Below are 21602 nucleotides of genomic sequence, written 5' to 3'. Positions count from 1 at the left end.
GGGGGGGCGAGTGGGGGGGGGGCGAGTGGGGGGGGGCGAGTGGGAGCGGGGCGAGTGGGGGGGAGGGCGAATGGGGGGGGTGCGAGTGGGGGGGGGGGCGAGTGGGGGGGGGGCGAGTGGGGGGGGGGGTGCCCCCGCCCGCGTTGTGAGGCGGCGTCGCGTCGCTGCTGAGTGACGCGGCGCGCTGTTGGGGCGCTCAGCCGGCCCCGGCCCAACATGGCGGAGTCGCTCGCCCCTCGTGCGCCTGCCCACTACGGCCCGGACAATAACCCCGCACCACCACCAGCACCACCCTGCACCACCAGCACCACCACCAGCACGCACCACCACCACCCTGCACCACCAGCACCCTGCACCAGCACGCACCACCACCAGCACGCACCACCACCCTGCACCACCATCAGCACCCTGCACCACCAGCACCCTGCACCACCAGCACCACCAGCACCCTGCACCACCAGCACCACCACCCTGCACCACCAGCACCACCAGCACCCTGCACCACCACCACCAGCACCCTGCACCACCAGCACCACCAGCACCCTGCACCACCACCACCAGCACCCTGCACCACCAGCACCACCAGCACCCTGCACCACCAGCACCACCTCCACCACCACCCCGCACTACCACCACGCACCCCCCCCTCCGCACCACCAACCTCCGCCTCCCTCGAAGTTACGCGATTCCCAATGCACTGCAAAGGTCACATTGACTACGGCGAACAAGGCTCGCGTCCCCTTGGAAAGGATCACTGGATTTTTTGTTAACTCCTTTGCCTGTGTGATAATAAAGACATGGATGTTGGTTTGAAGTTTGATTGCAGAAGTTGGGTTGGTAGTTGCAGTTTATTTTGTCCCTAAATGTGTTGCGGGTTATGGTATCGAAACTTCCCGCTCACTTTTAAAAGTTTTATAAAAATAGAATTATATCCTGTACACGGATCCAGTGTGTATGTTGTGTAGGCGAATGTGTCAGCATTTTCTTCTCATTCCAAAACTGCAACCTCATGGATCCAGAAAAGGTGGTGAAGGAAGGCGCAGCCCCGCAATTGCCCGCTCACCCCACTGCTGTGGGAAGGTCTCCACTGTAAGAGGGGTATTCTTAGGTTTTTTCGGTAAAGTCACGTAGGTAAAACATCAAAATTTATTAAAATAAAATAAAGATCACGACGTTTCGGATCTTTATTTTATTTTTATTAATTTTGATGTTTTACCTACGTGACTTTACCGAAAAAACCTAAGAATATGAGTCCTTGCAGTCACGAAAGCTTCAAATCTAGAATGTAAGAGGGGTTTCAGCCTCCTGCCCTCTTTAATGATGACCAAACATTTTGAAGCACGTGTGAGTACCCACACTTTACCCTCCCCTGTGGTTGTGCTCACGTACACTGCTGCTGGGTGGGCAGGGAGGGGGTGGGGGGCTGAGAAGCGACCTTCAGTTATGAGAGTGAAGTTGGAAGGCGCCCTCTGGGTTGCATTGTCCTTATCAATTAGCGTCGTGTGTTTTTGTTTGCATTTGACTGCAAGTATTGTGGTTAATGCAGACACGAAGCCTTGTAAAAAGGTGTCAGTTTTGTTGCCAGAAAAAAAGGGGAAAAACACGATTATTATATTTTGGTACTGGCAAAGGAGGTCCAATGATGAAGCGTCCAATAAGTTATGGGATGTGTATATTAGGTGCTATAGGCTGCTTGCGGGGCTACTTTGTGTGCCCCCCTCCTTCAGCCCCGACTGACCATCGTGGATTCTGGTCAAATAACCCTCACGACCCTGCACGGCGTGGGGAGGCCCTCATCCGACTCATTGTTCAAATCAGATCCTTCAGTCTCACTCATTGCTCGTGTGTCTGGATGGCCTGTAAACATCGCTTGACATTTTCACGTCATACTAATTCACCTTTGTTGCGGACGAAAAAAATTACCTTCGTTCTTTTCTCAGCCACTTAAGTTATATCGTTTATATTTGCCCATGGACCGAAAGTCTGTACTGTCTGGTATGGCTGCCATGTACTCGGGTGGATATCTGTGAGGTTTCAGAAGGCCACGTGTGGAATGAGACAGCTGTTTAGTCGGGCATCCGCCAGGCATGGCACAATGCCCGTCCCTGAAATTTCAATCTGGGATTAATTAATGCACGGTCAGTGTAGGTATTAATGAGAAGACCCTCCCGTTCCTGAAGTGGCCCAACAAGACGCATGTAAGGTTGCCATGGCCACCACGTTCCCACACATCACCGCTGGGTGTACATGTGAAGGTGGCAAGGGGCCTCTGTGCCAGCAGCAGCAGCAGCCATGGCTGTGGGTCCGCCAGGGACCTTGCCGCCCCGTGCGTGACTATTTTTAGCGACAGTGGGGACAGTGGGGACACGGTGTGCCGTAACATCATCTCCAGCTTTTAATACGCAGAGCGCACCGCTCTGGACACAAACCACAAGTCGCCATGATACCGCAACTGCTGTTTTCATTTTACAACAAACAGTAAACAAGCATGCAACGACATGTTGTGTCACCTAAAAATGCATTTAGCAATTTTAGTAATTCGTTAGCCTATCGGCTTTGTGGACCAATGTTTTCAAGCAGCTATTTAATAAAATCCCTGGACCAGTATTGATTCTATGAGTCACATCAGCGGTGTATGCCAGAGGTCGCAAATGGGTTTTGATTCCTTACCCGTTACCGGCCGCACCAGGGTCGCAAACAGGTACCCGTACCCGGCCGTACCCGTACCCTACCCCCGTACCCAGCCGGGTACGGGTATCGGGTACCTGTTTGGGACCTCTGGGATGAAGCCATGTTGCAGGCGCGGGTGGGTTGATTCTAGGAACTTGAATTGTGAGAGGAGACAAGACGTTGGGAAATGAGTGACAAACGGTTACTCACCAGTGACTCACGGTCTACCCGTACCCGGCCGGGTACGGGTAGCCGGGTATCGGGTAGGGTAAGGGTATCGGGTACCCGATTGCGGCCTCTGGTGTATGCTCATGTGTAACCACTTTGTCAATTGGATCGTTGGTGGGTTAAATATGACCATACGACACCGACGCTGATCAATGTGAGCGAAGTCGGAGGGAATGGGCGGTGCAAAGTTCAGCACAAGGGATTTGATACATTACCCACCTCTATCAAGGTAGCCCCACAGCAATCTGCAACACCTGCTTCATGCATGGGGGTTCGCACATCCAATCACGATCCAGGCTCAACCCTGCTTAGATTCCAAAATCTGGGGTCATTCCACGTGATTTGGCCATAGGCATAAGCTTACCGCTGTATTAGCAAATGCATAAGAACAATGCCATGTAAATGCATGGACTGTAACGTCTCAACACGGCTTGGAGGCATTGTCCGTTCCTTCGTTTCCATTTCGGGCTGGGCCCGAGCGGGTTATGTGGGTCACCAGGCGCTTGCCGGCGAACACCACCCCCAGGACTGGCTCCAGGGGGGTGTCCTGGTATACCTTGTCAGGGCGAGGTTCTCTGATTTTAATATTTACAAACCATTCATAGGGGGCGTTTGTTTGGACCGTTATTTGTCTGGAACCTCCCCTCAGACCTGTTCGTCCAGGGAGACCCTATCAGGAGTACAATACTCCAGGCGAGATAGCTCTGAGGGTCATTAGAACACACAAACTCCACCATCACGATAAGGTTACGATCCTTCGGTGGGGTTCACTTTGTCAAAGTATTTAACGTCAATTTTGCAGCAGATGGCGCTCTCTGATGATTCCATATAGAACGAAACGAAATTATGTTTTATTTTACCAGGTAAAGCCCACTGAGCTATGCGACCTGGCCACAAATAATTGCTCAACTAAGTGGCTTACAATGTGGATATTTCCAGCAGCCAATTACTCTATTCGCATGTTGATTCTAAATGTGCCTGGGAAAAAACGAACATTGGCAAGGATTGCTGCAGTTGAACCTTGTACTCTGCAAAATGGCTCGGAACGGCGAGCTTGTGAAATCGCCACAAGGTGACCCAGCCGCCGAATATTTGCGTATTTTAATTTAGTACTAACTAGGAAAGTTACGGGCAACATCTACCAGATTCGACAGTTTCGTTCGCAAGCTTGGCTCCAGTTCCTCTCGCATGGAGGGGCAGTTGACTTGTTTCTTGGGCCACCACAGCTGTGAACACAACGCTAAGGAGCACGAGGGCTCAGCGTGGCAATACCCCCCTACCACTGGCCCTGTTCGTTTATTTACGTTTTTATTACACAAGATCATAACATGGAAAGCGAACGTCGGGAAGGGGAAAATACCAAGCCACTAGCGAGAAACAAACCCGGGCCAGGTGGCCTCGGGGTAGGGATTTGCAAATGATGGCTGGGCTCACTGTCCTACTCCCTCGTACGGGCAACGATTGGGAACAACGTTTTTTGAAGGGAGGGGGGGATGAGGAGTGGTGGGGGGGAGAGATAATGTACCCAAACAGAACCATAAATAAGTACTGTTTTAAACAAACTTTTTTAAAAACACGCTTTAATGAAATGTACCGTACTCGTAATGGAAGAACTCCACCACTCCATGAAGTGGCCCCGAAGCTTGCCATGACGTAAGGGACCGTGGTCGATTACAGCCAACGTCAGTTTACCGTGGACAATTAGACCCAAGCCGAAACATAACATATAAAAAATAATGTTTAAAAATATATATTTTATATTTTTTATGACAGAATATTTTATTGTCAGCAGTATGACATAACTATACCAAGTTTTCAGTCGATACCACATTGGGAAGTGGGTTAGAATTGCGTTACAATATTTGAGGATACAACAACAACAACAGAGTGAGTTAAATGAAAGTGTGTAATAATAATAACATACACGTGCCGAGTATGTCGTTACGTTGGACACACGGGAGCGCCTGCCCAGTTAATCATTACATGAGGCAAAACCCTTGCAGAGGTTCAGTAGGGGACTCAAGTAGGCTTGGCCAGTCAATCATAAACGAAGATACGACTGACAAAGGAACGTGGGCCAGGGTATAACGGGGCAGAGTAGTCCAGGACAGGGAGTTGTGGATGTGGAGTGCCGTGTGACCGTGGACCTTAACTGTGGGTCAGTTTTTTTTTTCTTCAGTTTATTTGGTACAGCCATGTGAGCCATTCGGCTCTTGAATCGGGTACAACCGCAACAAAACAAAAAAGAAAAACATGAACAAGAAAACATCTTAAAGTCACTATGCGCAAACAGAAAAATCCAGGAAAAAACTGCAAAGTCTTCCAGAAAAAGCACCGTACACCAACGCTGTATGCAAAAATCCCAGTGGGATGCAAGTCAAACAACAACAACCACAAGACAACTTAGATTAAAGCCATCAGTCTAACTCCGTACTACAACAAGGGTCGTCTCATAAAGACAACTTGCTGAGCACGGCGTGAGGTGAATCCTTTCAATTCTTACAGATCCCCTGAAACAGGCCCTCTTCGTCTCGAATGATTATTTACATCACCCCTACAATTTCAGCTGCATTCAAGTCTGCATGAGGATGAAGGATCGAATTTGCCCAGTGTTGTTCTCTGTTGCTCTGTTCCCGAATTGCTCCCATCGTGGGGCTCGCCGTGGCTGAAAAGCCACAGATCACCTCAGTACAGAATATTTACAAGTGTGGGTGATAAAAAAAAATCCCTCACCTTATGAATGTAAACGTTCAAGCAGCAAAAGAACAAACAAAATTCCATGCACAGGCAGCACCATGAAACGAAAAGGTCGGAAGTAGAACGGTGTTGGGTGACCAATATTATTGTAAAATAACGAAAAGTTGTTCATTCGATTAAAATACAGTGTACAAATATAAAACTTTTGACTTAAAGCTTTCGTGACTGCAGGGATTCATATTATTGGTTCTTTCGGTAAAGTCACGTGAAAGGGATGCGGCAATCGACTCGTCTCGACGGGCTGGACACGATGCACGATTCAAAGTGTAATTGTCGATAACGGATGTTGTTATGCTCATGTTTGGCGTTTCGACATCGCGGAGTAGCACCGATTTCGGATTGATTGGTACCCCAGTCGCGGAGTGAAGTTACACCCCTGGAAAAAAAAGTGTTCCAGAAATAAATATTTAATTGTCGAGGCCAATTTGTATTATTTGGTACCCCGGGGTACCGCCACAAGGATCATTTATAGTCGCCAAATATTCTAAACGCATCATCATCATCACCACCACGCCAATCAGTGTGGGTTCATGTCAGCCGAGGTCAGAAATCGAATTCGGGTAGTGGGGTCCATCGGGCCGTGCGGTCACCACGGCGCCCCACATGTTGAAGTTTAAGAAGCCTTAAATAGTCTTGGCTGGTGATGTCAGATATTGTAATGAGTGTTAATGACAAAACACTTGCTATTGTGATTATCGTAATTAAATGAACCTGCTATTTTGAGCATAAATTCACCGAAGCAGCAAATTAAATACTTCCTCGCTGACAAGCACGCGTCTCTTGGAGGTGGCTGGAGATCTCGCCGAGACGCTGATGTCATTGCCGAGTGACGATCCGCTGAGAAACACGCCGCGCCAGCGGATTGATGAGCGCTGAATCACGCATCTAGAGGAGCCGCATCCAGACTCTGAGCTAATTACCGCAGTAGGAACATTACTGGGATACGTTACTTGAGACCAAGACGGGGGGCAGTTTTGTGGGTACGGGGGAGGAAGGGCTGGCTGTCTTAACGTCCTGGCATGAGCGACCCCCCCCTCGCCCCCAACAGAGGTGGCCAAATGCGTGAGTCACGATGCCAATATCAGCGCGGTCAATCCTATAAATATAATCACCGTGACAATCCGTCTCTCACACACACACAGACGCGCACGAGCTATCCTCCAGCGTATCTGCCACAGTTCTCACACTCCACCTTGCACAGGTGCATCATGAGGCCAGACGTGAGCATGTGCGGCAGTGGCAAGGGCACCCTGCGCTGCCAGGTGTTCGAGGAGAACCATCAGAAGAAGGAGTCTTACCGCGCCGAGTGGGACGACACGACCGTGAGCCACGTGGCCGAGAGCGCGTGAGTGGCACAAGGGGGGCGATTGCCTCGTCCGCAATACACGGACACGCTGACTCACTCACTAACACACAGGCGGACACACTCACTCACTAACACACAGGCAGACTCGATCACTCACTAACACACTCACACACGGACACACTCACTAACACACGGGCACACTCACATACGGACACACTCACTCACACACGGACACACTCGCTCAATCACTCACACACTCACTCACACACGGACACACTCACTCACTAACACACAGGCGGACACACTCACTAACACACAGGCAGACTCGATCACTCACTAACACACTCACACACGGACACACTAACACACGGGCACACTCACTCACATACGGACACACTCACTCACACACGGACACACTCGCTCAATCACTCACACACTCACTCACACACGGACACACTCGCTCACTCACTCACACACTCACTCACACACGCACACACTCGCTCACTCACACACACACTCACTCACTCACACACGGACACACTCACTCACACACGAGCACACTCACTCACACACACACTCACTCACACACGGACACACTCACTCACACACGGACACACTCACTCACACACGGACACACTCGCTCACTCACACACGGACACACTCACTCACACACGGACACACTCACTCACACACGGACACACTCACTCACACACGGACACACTCGCTCACTCACTCACACACTCACTCACACACGGACACACTCGCTCACTCACTCACACACTCACTCACACACGGACACACTCACTCACACACGGACACACTCACTCACACACGGACACACTCACTTACACACGGACACACTCACTCACACACGGACACACTCACTCACCCACTCGCTCACACACACACGGACACACTCACTCACTCACACACGGACACACTCACTCACACACGGACACACTCGCTCACTCACACACGGACACACTCACTCACTCACACACGGACACACTCACTCACACACGGACACACTCACTCACACACGAACACACTCACTCACTCACACACGGACACACTCACTCACTCACTCACACACGGACACACTCACTCACACACGGACACACTCACTCACACACGGACACACTCACTCACACACGGACACACTCACTCACACACGGACACACTCACTCACACACGGACACACTCACTCACACACGGACACACTCACACACGGACACACTCACACACTCACTCACTCACACACTCACTCACACACGGACACACTCACTCACTAACACACAGGCGGACACACTCACTCACTCACTAACACACAGGCAGACTCGATCACTCACTAACACACTCACACACGGACACACTAACACACGGGCACACTCACATACGGACACACTCACTCACACACGGACACACTCGCTCAATCACTCACACACTCACTCACACACGGACACACTCGCTCACTCACTCACACACTCACTCACACACGGACACACTCGCTCACTCACACACACACTCACTCACTCACACACGGACACACTCACTCACACACGAGCACACTCACTCACACACACACTCACTCACACACGGACACACTCACTCACACACGGACACACTCACTCACACACGGACACACTCGCTCACTCACACACGGACACACTCACTCACACACGGACACACTCACTCACACACGGACACACTCACTCACACACGGACACACTCGCTCACTCACTCACACACTCACTCACACACGGACACACTCGCTCACTCACTCACACACTCACTCACACACGGACACACTCACTCACACACGGACACACTCACTCACACACGGACACACTCACTTACACACGGACACACTCACTCACACACGGACACACTCACTCACCCACTCGCTAACTCACACACACACGGACACACTCACTCACTCACACACGGACACACTCACTCACACACGGACACACTCGCTCACTCACACACGGACACACTCACTCACTCACACACGGACACACTCACTCACACACGGACACACTCACTCACACACGAACACACTCACTCACTCACACACGGACACACTCACTCACACACGGACACACTCACTCACACACGGACACACTCACTCACACACGGACACACTCACTCACACACGGACACACTCACTCACACACGGACACACTCACTCACACACGGACACACTCACTCACACACTCACTCACTCACACACGGACACACTCACTCACACACGGACACACTCACTCACACACGAACACACTCACTCACTCACACACGGACACACTCACTCACACACGGACTCACTCACTCACACACGGACACACTCACTCACACACGGACACACTCACTCACACACGAACACACTCACTCACTCACACACGGACACACTCACTCACACACGGACACACTCACTCACACACGGACACACTCACTCACACACGGACACACTCACTCACACACGGACACACTCACTCACACACGGACACACTCACTCACACACGGACACACTCACTCACACACGAACACACTCACTCACTCACACACGGACACACTCACTCACACACGAACTCACTCACACACGGACACACTCACTCACACACGAACACACTCACTCACTCACACACGGACACACTCACTCACACACGGACACACTCACTCACACACGGACACACTCACTTACACACTCACTCACTCACACACGGACACACTCACTCACACACGGACACACTCACTCACCCACTCGCTCACTCACACACGAACACACTCACTCACACACGGACACACTCACTCACACACGGACACACTCACTCACACACGGACACACTCGCCCACTCACTCACACACGGACACATTCACTCACCCACTCACTCACACACGGACACACTCGCCTACTCACTCACACACGGACACACTCACACACTAACACACGGACACACTCGCTCTGAAACCTGCAAAGACGACGAACATTCCCCCGTATAGCCTAACAGACTAACACGTAGGCTTTTGTGACCAATATCATCCATAAGAGGTTTTTATTGGGCGAGTTCTAACCCAAAAAACCTCTATTATGGCTGTAACGGACTGCGGGGCAAGTGCTGTTAGCGAGTAGCACCTACGAAGGGCACGACACACGAGGGGGTGGGTGGTCAGCACCACGCCCGGTCACCTTTGTCTCCCCAGTGGCGATATTTTACTCACTGCACCAGGTACTAATTTAAGGCAGAGTCGACCTAGGGGAGGCCCAGGACCGGTTCAGATATTCGTCATTGGTGTTGGCCGTGAGCGGGAATCGAACCCGGGTTCGTAGCACAGCGGTTAGCGCTGTCTCTCATGCACACACTCACCGATACACTCCCACAAATACAAAGATCCCCCCTATAGCCTTAATAGACTTTTAGGGGCAAGTGTTGTTCGGGTGCATCTATGAAGGCCGGCACGTTCACTCTCTCACGCACTCTATCTGGAACCTTCTAAGCAGGCTCTCTCTCTCCCGCACGCTCACACATTCACACAAATACACTCACAAATACACTCACATACACACTCACAAATACACTCACACACTCGCAAATACATTCACGTACACTCACAATTACACTCAATTACACACTCACAAATACTCACATACACACTCACAAATACGCACATACACACTCACAAATACACTCACATAACTCACAATTACACTCACTTACACACTCACAAATTATCATATACACTCACAAACTCACATACACACTGACAAATACACTCACTTACACACTCACAAATACACTCAGGTACACACTCACAAATAGACGAACACACTCTGACACACCTTACACTTAAAAACACATTCACACAAATACATTCACACGCACACTCTCAAAAACGTATTCAGAAAATTCTCTCACCGTCTCACGCAAGATCACGGACACACAAAGACACGGTCTCACACTCGCATATTCTCTTTTGCAAACATTCTCCCGCACACACGGACACATCTCCTATGTAGCCATATAGACTGTTGTGACAAGTGTTGTTAGCAAAAACCTATGAAGGCTGGCATGGTGAACTCACTCACCCACCTACCCAAACACACAAGCAAACAGGCACTCACGTATCCACCACCAACCAACTCACCCACGCTCACCAATCCACCCACCCACTCACTCAGCTGTCCGTCCCACCATCGTAACCTCTCGTGCCGACCGCGCGCACGCACAGGACCAACCTCCGGGAGGCGAACACGGCGCGCAAGGAGAGCCTGGAGCGCCGGGGTCAGATGTCCCTTTTGGTGCAGCGCTCCCCCGCGGGACTCATGCGCCTGGGCGGCATCGGCTGGTGGGGCGCGGTGCCCTTCCGCGAGCACCGCGTGCTGCCCGCGTCCCGTCCCGTGCTGCCCGTGCCCATCTTCACTCCGGCCAAAATTGGGCTGCCCAAGGCGTCCGAGCGCGAGCCCACGCCGCTGCCCATCAAGGGCATGTTGGAGTTCGAGTCGGCCCTCGGAGCGCGCAATCAGGCGACCACGGGATCCCCCACTCCCAGGATCACGGATCCCAAGATCGATCTCAAGTCGCCCGGGATCTACCCGGCGCTGGCTCGATCCAACAGCCAGCTCCGCAGCTAGACGCTCGGCTCGATGTGCGATGCGCGCGTGGCGTTTCGTCAGTGGCTACGTTTCCATCGCAGGTGTTTGTCCGATAAAGTTACACTGATAAACAAGCAAAGTGTGACAGGCGCAATAGAAACAGGTATCATTTGCATACAACTGGTACTATTGTGCAAATCTCCTAAATACGCCACGGTTTGAAAACGCTTGGCTTATTTTGAAAACTTCCATTGTCTATCGAATGCGAATCCGTTTTGTCTTCATGCACACAGACACGGTTATTGCTGGCTAGCATAGCCGTTATGTAAACATAGCCAGTGTCTCATTCATAGCCTCTAGACGCCTGGCTTCACCGTACGCATCACCGCTGTCACTGCTGGCTATGATGGTTAGCGAGTGCTTGAGTTGCCCTAAAGCCACAGCGTGCATAGACGTTGCTTTGAGGTTGCATTCTAAACCAGCTGGACTCCCCTCGGTGTGCATTTGGGTCTGTTGATCTCTTTCCATCATAGTCTGTATTATTATTTAGTGAGTGTTGTAAGTGGTAATTGTATAAATATAGTTTTTTTTGCTAACTATGAAGGTAGATGTTATTCACGCAGTTTTATTTTTAGAATTTTCATATTTAATCCCGATGTGTGGATGTGTGGCGTACGTTTAAATTGTTTCTGAGACTAGAATGTGTGTGATGGAAAGTCCCATTACTGCTACAGGTTCCGCGTAAGTGGTAAAGTGTGTAGTTTTAATAGTTGGATTGAGAACGTTCGGATGAAGTGAAATGTTGGATGAAGGTTTGCAAAAGGTTGCACGGTAAAAAGATGTTTTAAGATGAATTGAGTGGTGGGTTGGTGGGTCCATGTGTATTTGATCCCATCATACAATGCTTCCCATCCACAATAAAAGCACTGCACCTGTTTTTGGAACCCTACAAAACCGCACTGTTGGGCAGTTGGTCACGGGACATTACCTGACATTACCTGAATGGGCTCACAGCGGGTTGCTTTCATTAAAATGCCACTGGCGCCATCAAAATACCGCACAAAACACCACACATGTTCACATGTTAGTGACAGGAGGCGGTGGGACGCACGTGATGGAAACTTTGAAAGGACTTCCACTTCAAGTAACTGTCGCCACCGTGGCGCCCCTGCATTTGCCCTCATGCTGCCGGAATGATAATTATACAGCATTGTGATATTTAACTAAATTAAGAAAATATGCCAACAAGCGCTACATTGCTATTTTCAGACTAAAACATGTATTGTGAGGTGCAGTGGATGTTTTATATTCTCAAAGCCTTACTAAACAGGATGGTTCGGATCGATATAAAGTGAACAAAAAAGTGAACAAAAAGTGAACATTGTAGGATGTTAATGAACGGGTCTAACTGATGCACTGTTACTCCGCGACCGTAGGAATGTAAAGTGACACGTGGATGGCTCTTTCGTGTCTCTGCACTTGTGGGAAATAAAAGCGTGACGTAGATGGAACGATGTCAAACATTGCTGTATTTTTTTTTCAATAAACATTGGACTGCATTTGTCTTTTGTCACGGGAATTCATACTCTCGCAGCACAAATCCCGACACATTTGTTTAAACACCGCAAACAAGGCCCTCCTCAAAAACATTACTTGAGAGTAAAGGGCGCGGCTTTCACAGATACACACATCCATGTCACTTGCTGCCCCAGGCGAGAGTTGAACTCATCACGACCTTCAGATTATGAGAACAACGGACTGAGGCCACAAAAAGTAAAAGTGTGCATTGTCCTTTTACTTTTACCCCACCCATGAATGTCGACTGATATTTCAAGTGTGGATTGTCCTTGAAATATCAGTCGACATTCATGGGTGGGGTACCCTGGTACAGTAAATCCGGGTGTTTAAAATCTAAAAACCCAGTTATTTCCATGAAGACCAAATGTATCCCATTTACAGCTTGTGGTGCCACTGCTGTTTCCCATATTGTATGTTACCTTTCATCTACATCACAACTACAAGTAGAGAGAGCAGAGCTGCTGCTCGCGGTTCCACGCTGCTGTTCCGTGCAGCACCCAACGGGGACACGTGGCACTTCTCACTGCTGCGGCCAACGCCAAGTCACACAAAAACAACCCCAAACCTTTCGTCAATAACACTAATGCATGGCTTTAAAAATAAATACAACGTATTGAATAGGCGACGTTTAGGATAATAGCTGAGGTTTCTTTGTTATGTGTTCTTGTGCACCACTGTCAACGCGGCATCGCCAAAGAATGTGTTAAACATTTTCTTTCGGTAAAGTCACGTAGATAGGTTCAAAGAAAATAACAAAAAACTACGACGTTTCGATCGCAACACAAGCGTTGCGATCGAAATATGTATTTTTTCGTTATTTTATTTGAACCTATCTACGTGACTTAATCGAAAGACCCAAAGAATATGAATTCCTGCAGTCACGAAAGCTTTAAGTCAAGATGTAATGTGTTAAACGACAACTTAGCATTGCTTTAGTCGTGATCACTGTAGTGACCTCACATCGGGGGCCCTGCCTCACTGATCGTGGTGCGTCTCTATTCAGGTAGGTGCTGCATCTTCACCAGCCCGCAGTGGCCAGTGTGGGGAAGTATGTCCAAACAATCCCCCCCCCCTTACTTAGACGTCAAACCTAAACCATGCCCACAATACGCAGCAGCTCTGGCTCCACCGATAATGGGATCGGCTGGAAAGGTGGACACGAATGCCACGTTTTGCCGGTGGCTCATGCTGTCCACAACACGCGGACCCTGTCGAGTGAGCCAAATGTTGTTGAACTGAACTACGCAAATTTGGGAAATCACTTCTGAGATGTCGTCAGATCTCAGGAATCAGGAAACGCTTGAGCCGAGGCAGCTCTTGGTTGCACGACCACCGTGCATACCAGGTGTTATAGACTTTGGTGCTTCGTGGTGGGCAGTAGCGGGCAGCACAGACAGAGTTGTTCCACTCCCGCATCTCTGCCTCCCGCTTCCTCCAGCGTGGCGAGGTCGAAACCCCTCCGCGACCCACACGGTTTTGGGAGCCCCTCATCCAGCAGCGGTTTGACGAAGAGGCTGCACTCGTGCAATGTTCATGACGATCTTGCCGTGGGCTATTCATGTATTACGCCAGTTCACTCAGGAAAGGCACGCTTTAACACATTGTCCTGCGGACGGAGCTGGTAGGAACGTTGGGTTGCTCGGTCAATGGCCAGGGTCAACGGCGGCGTGGTGTATTCCGCAAATATGCCCGACTGTGAGGGCGGGCACAAGCCGGCGTGAACGTTGAGTTTTATAAGGGCACCACGGGGTGACCAACCCCTCCCCACCCAGCCCCACCCCTCCCACCCCCCACCCAGCCCCACCCTTCCCACCAAGCCCCTCCCCACCCTCCCCTCCCCACCCAGCCCCTCCCTGCACGACGGACGGACGGACACAATAATCCCCTGTGGGCTGGTGTAACCAGGAGGTTCCTACCAGTATTAGGAGGGACCTATAAAGACTGTTTTTTTCAGTAGGGGCGATGATTGCGATGTAGAATGCCAAATTGGTGATCAAAAACAGCTGCAAGAAACCGCGGCTATTGTTGATTCTCAGGTGACGGCACTTGCAACACATTCCACAAAGGAGAGGAAGCCGCTATTTTTTGAACCCAGCGTCTTTCCGTGAAGCTCCCAGCAGACAAAGAGCGCTGTGCATTTGTGTCCTTCAGAGACAGGGCCAGGCTCAAAGGCATCTGCAGCAGCAGCAGTGAGCCAATTAGAATTAATCATCAAGGCAGGACTTTCATTCACTGCGCGAGCCTACGAACATTGCCTTTGTGATACAGTAATCGTATGGCATTCACACGGAACGCGGACGACGATGTGCCAGTGTCATTAGGCTGCCTGTGCCGATGACAAACGCGCCAAGTCACCGTTTAAATTTAGCCCACCTTGAAGTTATCGCTCAGAATGCGACAACTGCATTTCCGAAAACACTGCTCCGTCAGTCGAGACGGCGATATTTTCCAATACAGCAACCCGAGTCCAAAATAAATTAGAGCATACAGGGCTGTAAACTGCCTATTAACTGTATCTATGTGCCCTCTGTGGACCCCCCCCCCTTCCCCCCTTTGAGGAAATACAAAATACAAGCCGCACTCTCAACTCTGTCAAAGCTTTTCTGTCCTCAGTTACCCTGGGCTGTGGGTGAATAACATTGCACAGACAACTGTAAACTTGACTTCAAAAGACACCAGGCTATATTTAAAGAAAGAAGTTGCCACTCAATGTGCCACTGCTCTAAACCAGCAAGAGTGGAGGCCCGTCGTAAGATAACGCTTTGGGACATGGCCTCTGTTCACGGGAGCGGTGAGTCGCTTATAGATGGATATCGCACTTTGCAATACGTGCCCGTGATCTCTGTTCATCACCTCGATCCTACTGCTCTCTCTCTCTGCTCTGAAGAAGGGCCTTTACCAAAACGTTAGTCCATATTAGTCGACGATTGTAGATAACCAGGCAAAATTAACTTCAGGACATTATTGTAAAAACTTCACAAAGAAGGTTGCAAAGTCGGGCTTAAGGTATATAAGCTAAAGCATAAGAGATTAACAACAAGTTTTCCAAATACAATGACACTAATTGTTGCAGGGATTCAACAGGCAAGTACAGTAGAATATGTATACTTCGACAGTTAATGAATGTGGATCATAATAGGTTTTTTACCCTTTTTTCTGGCAACAAAACTGACACCTTTTAAAAAGAAAAGGGTAAAAAACCTATTATTATATTTTGCTACTGGCAAGGGAGCCCTCATACTTTGAAAGTGCATTGTCTTTGAGTTGTGCGCCTTTTGGCGTGATCTGGTCCAACACCATGTGAGATTGGGCTCTAAGAAAAGCTGTCTCTGGTGTGGACCAATCAATTTCAAGGACAATGCATAAATTATCAGAGTTGGGGTTTTTTTCATTCTGACCGCAGGTATTGTGGTTAATGCAAACATGATTCCTTGTAAAAAGCTGTCAGTTTTGTTGCCAAAAAAAGGGTAAAAAACATTTTATTATATTTTGCTACTGGCAAAGGAGGCCTCATCAGGTGAATGTGGATCAAATTTAAGAAATAGAGGCAAACAATTGGTGGATGGAGAACTTTTGCAAAAAAACGCTCGACAATTGATTTGCAGAACCATTCCAGCCAGTGCGTATTATTTGCAAAATGACGGATCGTGAAGAATGACCGCTGACAACAAAAATCACACAGAGCAAGAGCTGAATGTGCAAAGTGAACACGCTTGGAATGACACAGAAACAGGAGGAGCACATGGATCAGGGAAGAAAGATAACCCAGAGGCCATGCATTGTCCAGGAGAGTTGGGCTTTGCCTGGGCACAGCGCTCAAAAGGTTGATGGCCTTTGCAAAATACTGAACTATATTGTGTTTGAAATGGCAGCCACAGGACACGATGCAAATACAAAGATGACCACTGTGCAGATGGAGCGATGAGTGAGATCAATTCATGTGCAGGCATTAGACGGATTGTGGAATTGTAGAATTGTGAGGGGTGGCGATGGCACAGGGGAGACCTTAATCCAGCAGAGGATAAACCATGGCTGATTACGACGAAGGCGGCATTGGTGATGAAGATGGATTTGTTGATTTCGATCTGTGCTTGTACTAAGTTGCTAGGCGCCGGCAACCTGCAGCTCTTCAGGGCCTGCTTCGTGACGCCACTTAGCAAGGACCACCACCGCCTCGTATTCACCAGCACAGGGCATTGCGGCTCTTAAAATATAGAGGTAATTTTTGACCGAATGCTAAAGAAATGGCCCATGTTGTTGTTTTGGTTGCCGACCTCTGCCCATTGCCGATGCAGTCCCTGAATGTGTCGCTTTGAATGTGAACACCGCGCCAGCTGCAGTTTAACAAGCAAGCATCGCCACTCGCTACCTCCAGGGGACCTGTGCACAAGAAGAGGCGCTTCGAGGGGAAAAACAACGTACATACACACAGCGTACACACACACAGTGTACACACACATAGCGTACAGACACAGCGGCTGTACTTGGTTTCAGGTCAACACCAGATGCCCCCTGCAGAGGTTTCCGTGCAGCGATATCCTCCACTCCGTCCCGATAGCCAAAAATACCGCAGTGTCACCAACAACAAAAGCAAACGCGTTCCGCATGTGATGGGGGAAACTTACAGCAGCCAAACTCTAAACGCGATGTCTCTAAATGTGGAGGGAAAACCCGAGGACCCAGATGAAAATCCACTCGACCACGGGGAGCGAGACACGCAAACTCAAAATATACAGCAGCAGCAGCAGGCGTTAGGGTCGGGATTGAACCCACCTCCTGTATACCAGGCGAGGTCGTTAACATCTCGCCACCGTGGCGCCATAGTCATTCAAATACCAAAAAATAATAATCAGAAAACATTTTAAATGTGATTTTCATCAGGCCCCACAGTGTAAAGTGCAGTCTCCATCTCTAATTATCAACTCTCTGTCTCTCTGACCTCTCCATGTGCGATGAAGCACATTGCCCAAAACGTCGCCTTATAGTTTCATTTTGCAGGCCACACTTCTTCACGAATGTTTGGAGATTCTCGAATGCAAAACGGCAATTGCAGCGACATTGCGTAGTCACCTGACCATCCACACTTTACCTTGAAGCTATATTTAAAAGCACACGCATTTTTCCTGAAAATCATACTGTGCTATAAATAACCATAATGTTTGACAAAATACTAGTTTTATGAGTAATAACTATATTTTATAGCACTTTCATTATTTATTAACTTTTTTGTTTAACACGTAGGCTTTCACGACCGATATCATCCATAATACAGGGTTTTTTTTTGGGGGGGGGGGGTGGGTGAGATCGCGTTACATTACACGATCATACCCCCCAAAAAAACCTGTATTATGAACTTCATCGTTATTTCACAAATATATGACCAGGAAATGAAACAATTAATAAAGACCAAACGAGCAACGAAGACTCGTGACGACCTAATTCATGCAAAAGGGGCAATATGATGACAGTGGATGCCATTGCACGATAAAGCGTTATATCACGATAAAGCGTTATATCACGATAAAGCGTTATATCACGATATAGCGTTATATCACGATATAGCGTTATATCACGATAAAGCGTAATATCAAGATATAGCGTAATATCACGATAAAGCGTAATATCACGATATAGCGTTATATCACGATATTTCGTAATATCGCGATATATCGGCAACTCGATCTACCATGCACGCTGAAACGGAGTGATGTCCAATCGAGTCGTCTGCGGATGCACTGTAGTTGACACTGAAACTTCAGAAACATTGGGTGGGAACTGTGTATACTGTACATATTGATGTGTGTATATATGATGAATGTGTATATATTAATAAACTAAAATATGCAAAGACGCCACGAAGGCTGGAGGCACACGCAGGCTGGCGCACAGCAACAGAGATGCGCGTGCTCATCCCGTGAGCCATGAACTGAAGGATGAGCATTGGCACATCATGAGACGCTCCTGGAAGTAAGGCGCACCCCAAACTTGTGTGCCCGGGTGTCATGTTTATCAAAGTGTGATCACACTCACACCAATCGCCAAAGGTTTTGCTTTAAATACAGGAGGTAGGGGGGTCTTATTAAAATCGGTAAACATTTTCAGAATCGATGACCAGCTCCGAAAGTCAGGAACAAGGCCGGTCAAGCCCGGAGATGGAATCAAAGCAGTAAGCTCGAAATGCCAAGCACAGTGCAACAAATATTACGACATGGAAGCTCCGTACACGTGTTTCTCAGTTTAAAAGGTGAAAACTGCACGTGCATCGTTCTAGACACTTCTGTACCGTACCCGCCGCAATACGCTAACTGGTTGATACCGATCCTTCTCATGCGGCGACTGAGTGACGAGGGGGGGGGGACAACTCGAGTCGAGAACGCGCCCCATGAGGGCTGCGGCACAGCAATAGATCAGCGCCGCGTGCCCGTGCCGTGAGCCGCGTGCCGTGAGCCGCGTGCCCGTGCCGTGAGCACGTGGGCCCCAGGGAGTGGCCGGATCTGGATTGGCCACTTCATAGCAGCTGCGTGGAAAGCGTGGCCACGACGCCGGTCCAACCAAGACCAACACAGCCGCCACTCGCCACGAAGTGACGGAGACGTCACCACGGCGCCAGTGCCAGGCTAGGTGCACCTTGAGGCTACCACGTGAAGTGGCTCGCTGCTGACAGGTCTCGGGACAGACCCAGCAGGTGCCATGGTTTGGCTGAATGAGATTACCGGTAGATGCACCACCAGCTAAACCCCCGACTGTGCCAACTTCGAACCGCTCAAGCGCAGACATCCATGTTCAGTAATTCGATGATGTCGGGGCAGACCTAGACTTACGAATGGGCTCCGTTCCTGAGGCCATTTCCTGAGTCTAACGGATAGTAAGTCGGAACACAACAATGCAGTGTATTTAAATGCTCAATCCGGCCAGCTATACAATGTGTTATGGTTCAATTAAAAGGGAAGCATTGTTGAACTCACAAGAAGAAAAATTGTAGAATTTTACGTACTAATTTAATATTGTACAGAATATAAAAGAAAGTAACATGTATAGAAAAAACATTAAACTTTTATTTTCACTTTCACTTACCTTGAGTCCCGATGCTGGCTTGCTTGTCTGAAAGGGCGCAATGAGTCCCCACAACCACACACAGACACACACAGACAAGACAAACGCACACACAAACACAACTACGATCCCCCGTGTCGCCTTCCCAGGCTGCTGGGGCAAGTGCTGTTAGCGAGTAGCACCGATGAAGGCTGGCACGGCACACGAGGGGTGGCCATCACCACGCCCGGCCGCCTTTGTTGGCCTCGGGGAGGCCCAAGACCGGTTCAGATAATCGTCACCGGTGTTGGTCGTGAGCGGTTCGATTCCCGCTCAAGGACACCACCAGTGACGATCATCTGAGCCGGTCATGGGCCTACCCAAGCTCGACTCAGCCTCAAATGAGTACCTGGTGCGGTGTGTAACAAAAGGCGGCCAGGCGTGATGCTGGCCACCCACCCTCTCGTGTGCTGTTCCAACCTTCACAGGTCCTACTTGCGAACAGCACTTGCTCCTACAGTCTGTTAAGGCTATATGGGGGAACTTTGCCACACGAAACAGCATTCATGGATCGCTGTGAAGCCCATCCACCATGCTAATCGCTAGGGCTGATTGTGTCGTGAGAGCGAGGTCTGCGTAGCTGCGTTTCACTGCCCGCCGGCAGATATCAGTGGCACTTCAGTGATGCCATCCTCCATCTATCGCCCAACCATTGATTCATTTTAAAATCTGGCGACAGGAGTACAGTATTCATCATCATTCGCAAGAGTAGACCATTATGTGCAGGCATCATGGCCCACTGCCAAATGAAAAACATTACCGGCAAACCACTCTATTGGAATATGCATTACAATCATCGCTCCCACCCCCGACTACAACATTTGGCAGGACCCTCCTTAACAAAGAGCCACCAGACTCGATGAGGCTTTGCTGGGTAAACAAAAAGCGTGGTAACTGAAACGTGCTCCCAGGTAGAGGCCCACAGGCAGACCTCAAGCGGTGGCGCTTTGCTTGCTGAATTGTCACAAGTTCATAAAACGTACTACGGGACTAAAAGCTTTCGTGACTGCAGGAATTAATATTCTTTGGGTCTGTCGGTAAAGTCACGTAGAGAGGCTCAAAGTAAATAACAAAAAACTACGACGTTTCGATCGCAACACAAGCGGTCGTCTGAAGATGACCCAAAAAATACTTACTACAGGGTTGCGGTGAGTCTCATTAGATACGTTATTCATAAATTAAAGGTGCAACCCTTCTACAATTTGGCTGGTAACAACGTCTGCCTTTCCCCGTTTATTATGGGTGGCAAAAGTGCGGCTGTAACACTGGACAAACGAAGACGCATGTCGCCCTGCAAAGGTTAAAACCCATTTTAAAAGATGTGTTATAAATTGCACGTGAAAACGAGCGCCGTGATTGGATGGATGGGGTCACAAGGTC

The 21602-nt window shown here is 49.3% G+C and overlaps 1 protein-coding gene across 1 annotated transcript; it reads left to right on the top strand.

The window, feature by feature from the left end:
- Window positions 1-6770: 6770 nt before the first annotated feature.
- TCAP (titin-cap) lies at window positions 6771-13111 on the top strand. The gene is made up of 2 exons (XM_061563231.1): window positions 6771-7000; window positions 11189-13111. The coding sequence occupies exons 1-2, from the start codon at window positions 6864-6866 to the stop codon at window positions 11589-11591; spliced, it is 540 nt and encodes a 179-aa protein (XP_061419215.1). The 5' UTR covers window positions 6771-6863; the 3' UTR covers window positions 11592-13111.
- The last annotated feature ends 8491 nt before the right edge of the window (window positions 13112-21602 follow it).

This window comes from Lethenteron reissneri, chromosome 31 (assembly GCF_015708825.2).
Source record: "Lethenteron reissneri isolate LAM-NWPU_2019-01 chromosome 31, ASM1570882v1, whole genome shotgun sequence".
Classification (NCBI taxonomy): domain Eukaryota; kingdom Metazoa; phylum Chordata; class Hyperoartia; order Petromyzontiformes; family Petromyzontidae; genus Lethenteron; species Lethenteron reissneri.
This window is presented reverse-complemented; position numbering and strand designations above follow the sequence as displayed.

Coding starts and splice junctions, on each gene's coding strand:
- TCAP (XM_061563231.1), top strand. CDS start 6,864: ATGAGGCCAGACGTGAGCATGTGCGGCAGTGGCAAGGGCACCCTGCGC. Junction 7,001..11,188: donor AGCCACGTGGCCGAGAGCGC/GTGAGTGGCACA, acceptor GCGCACGCACAG/GACCAACCTCCGGGAGGCGA.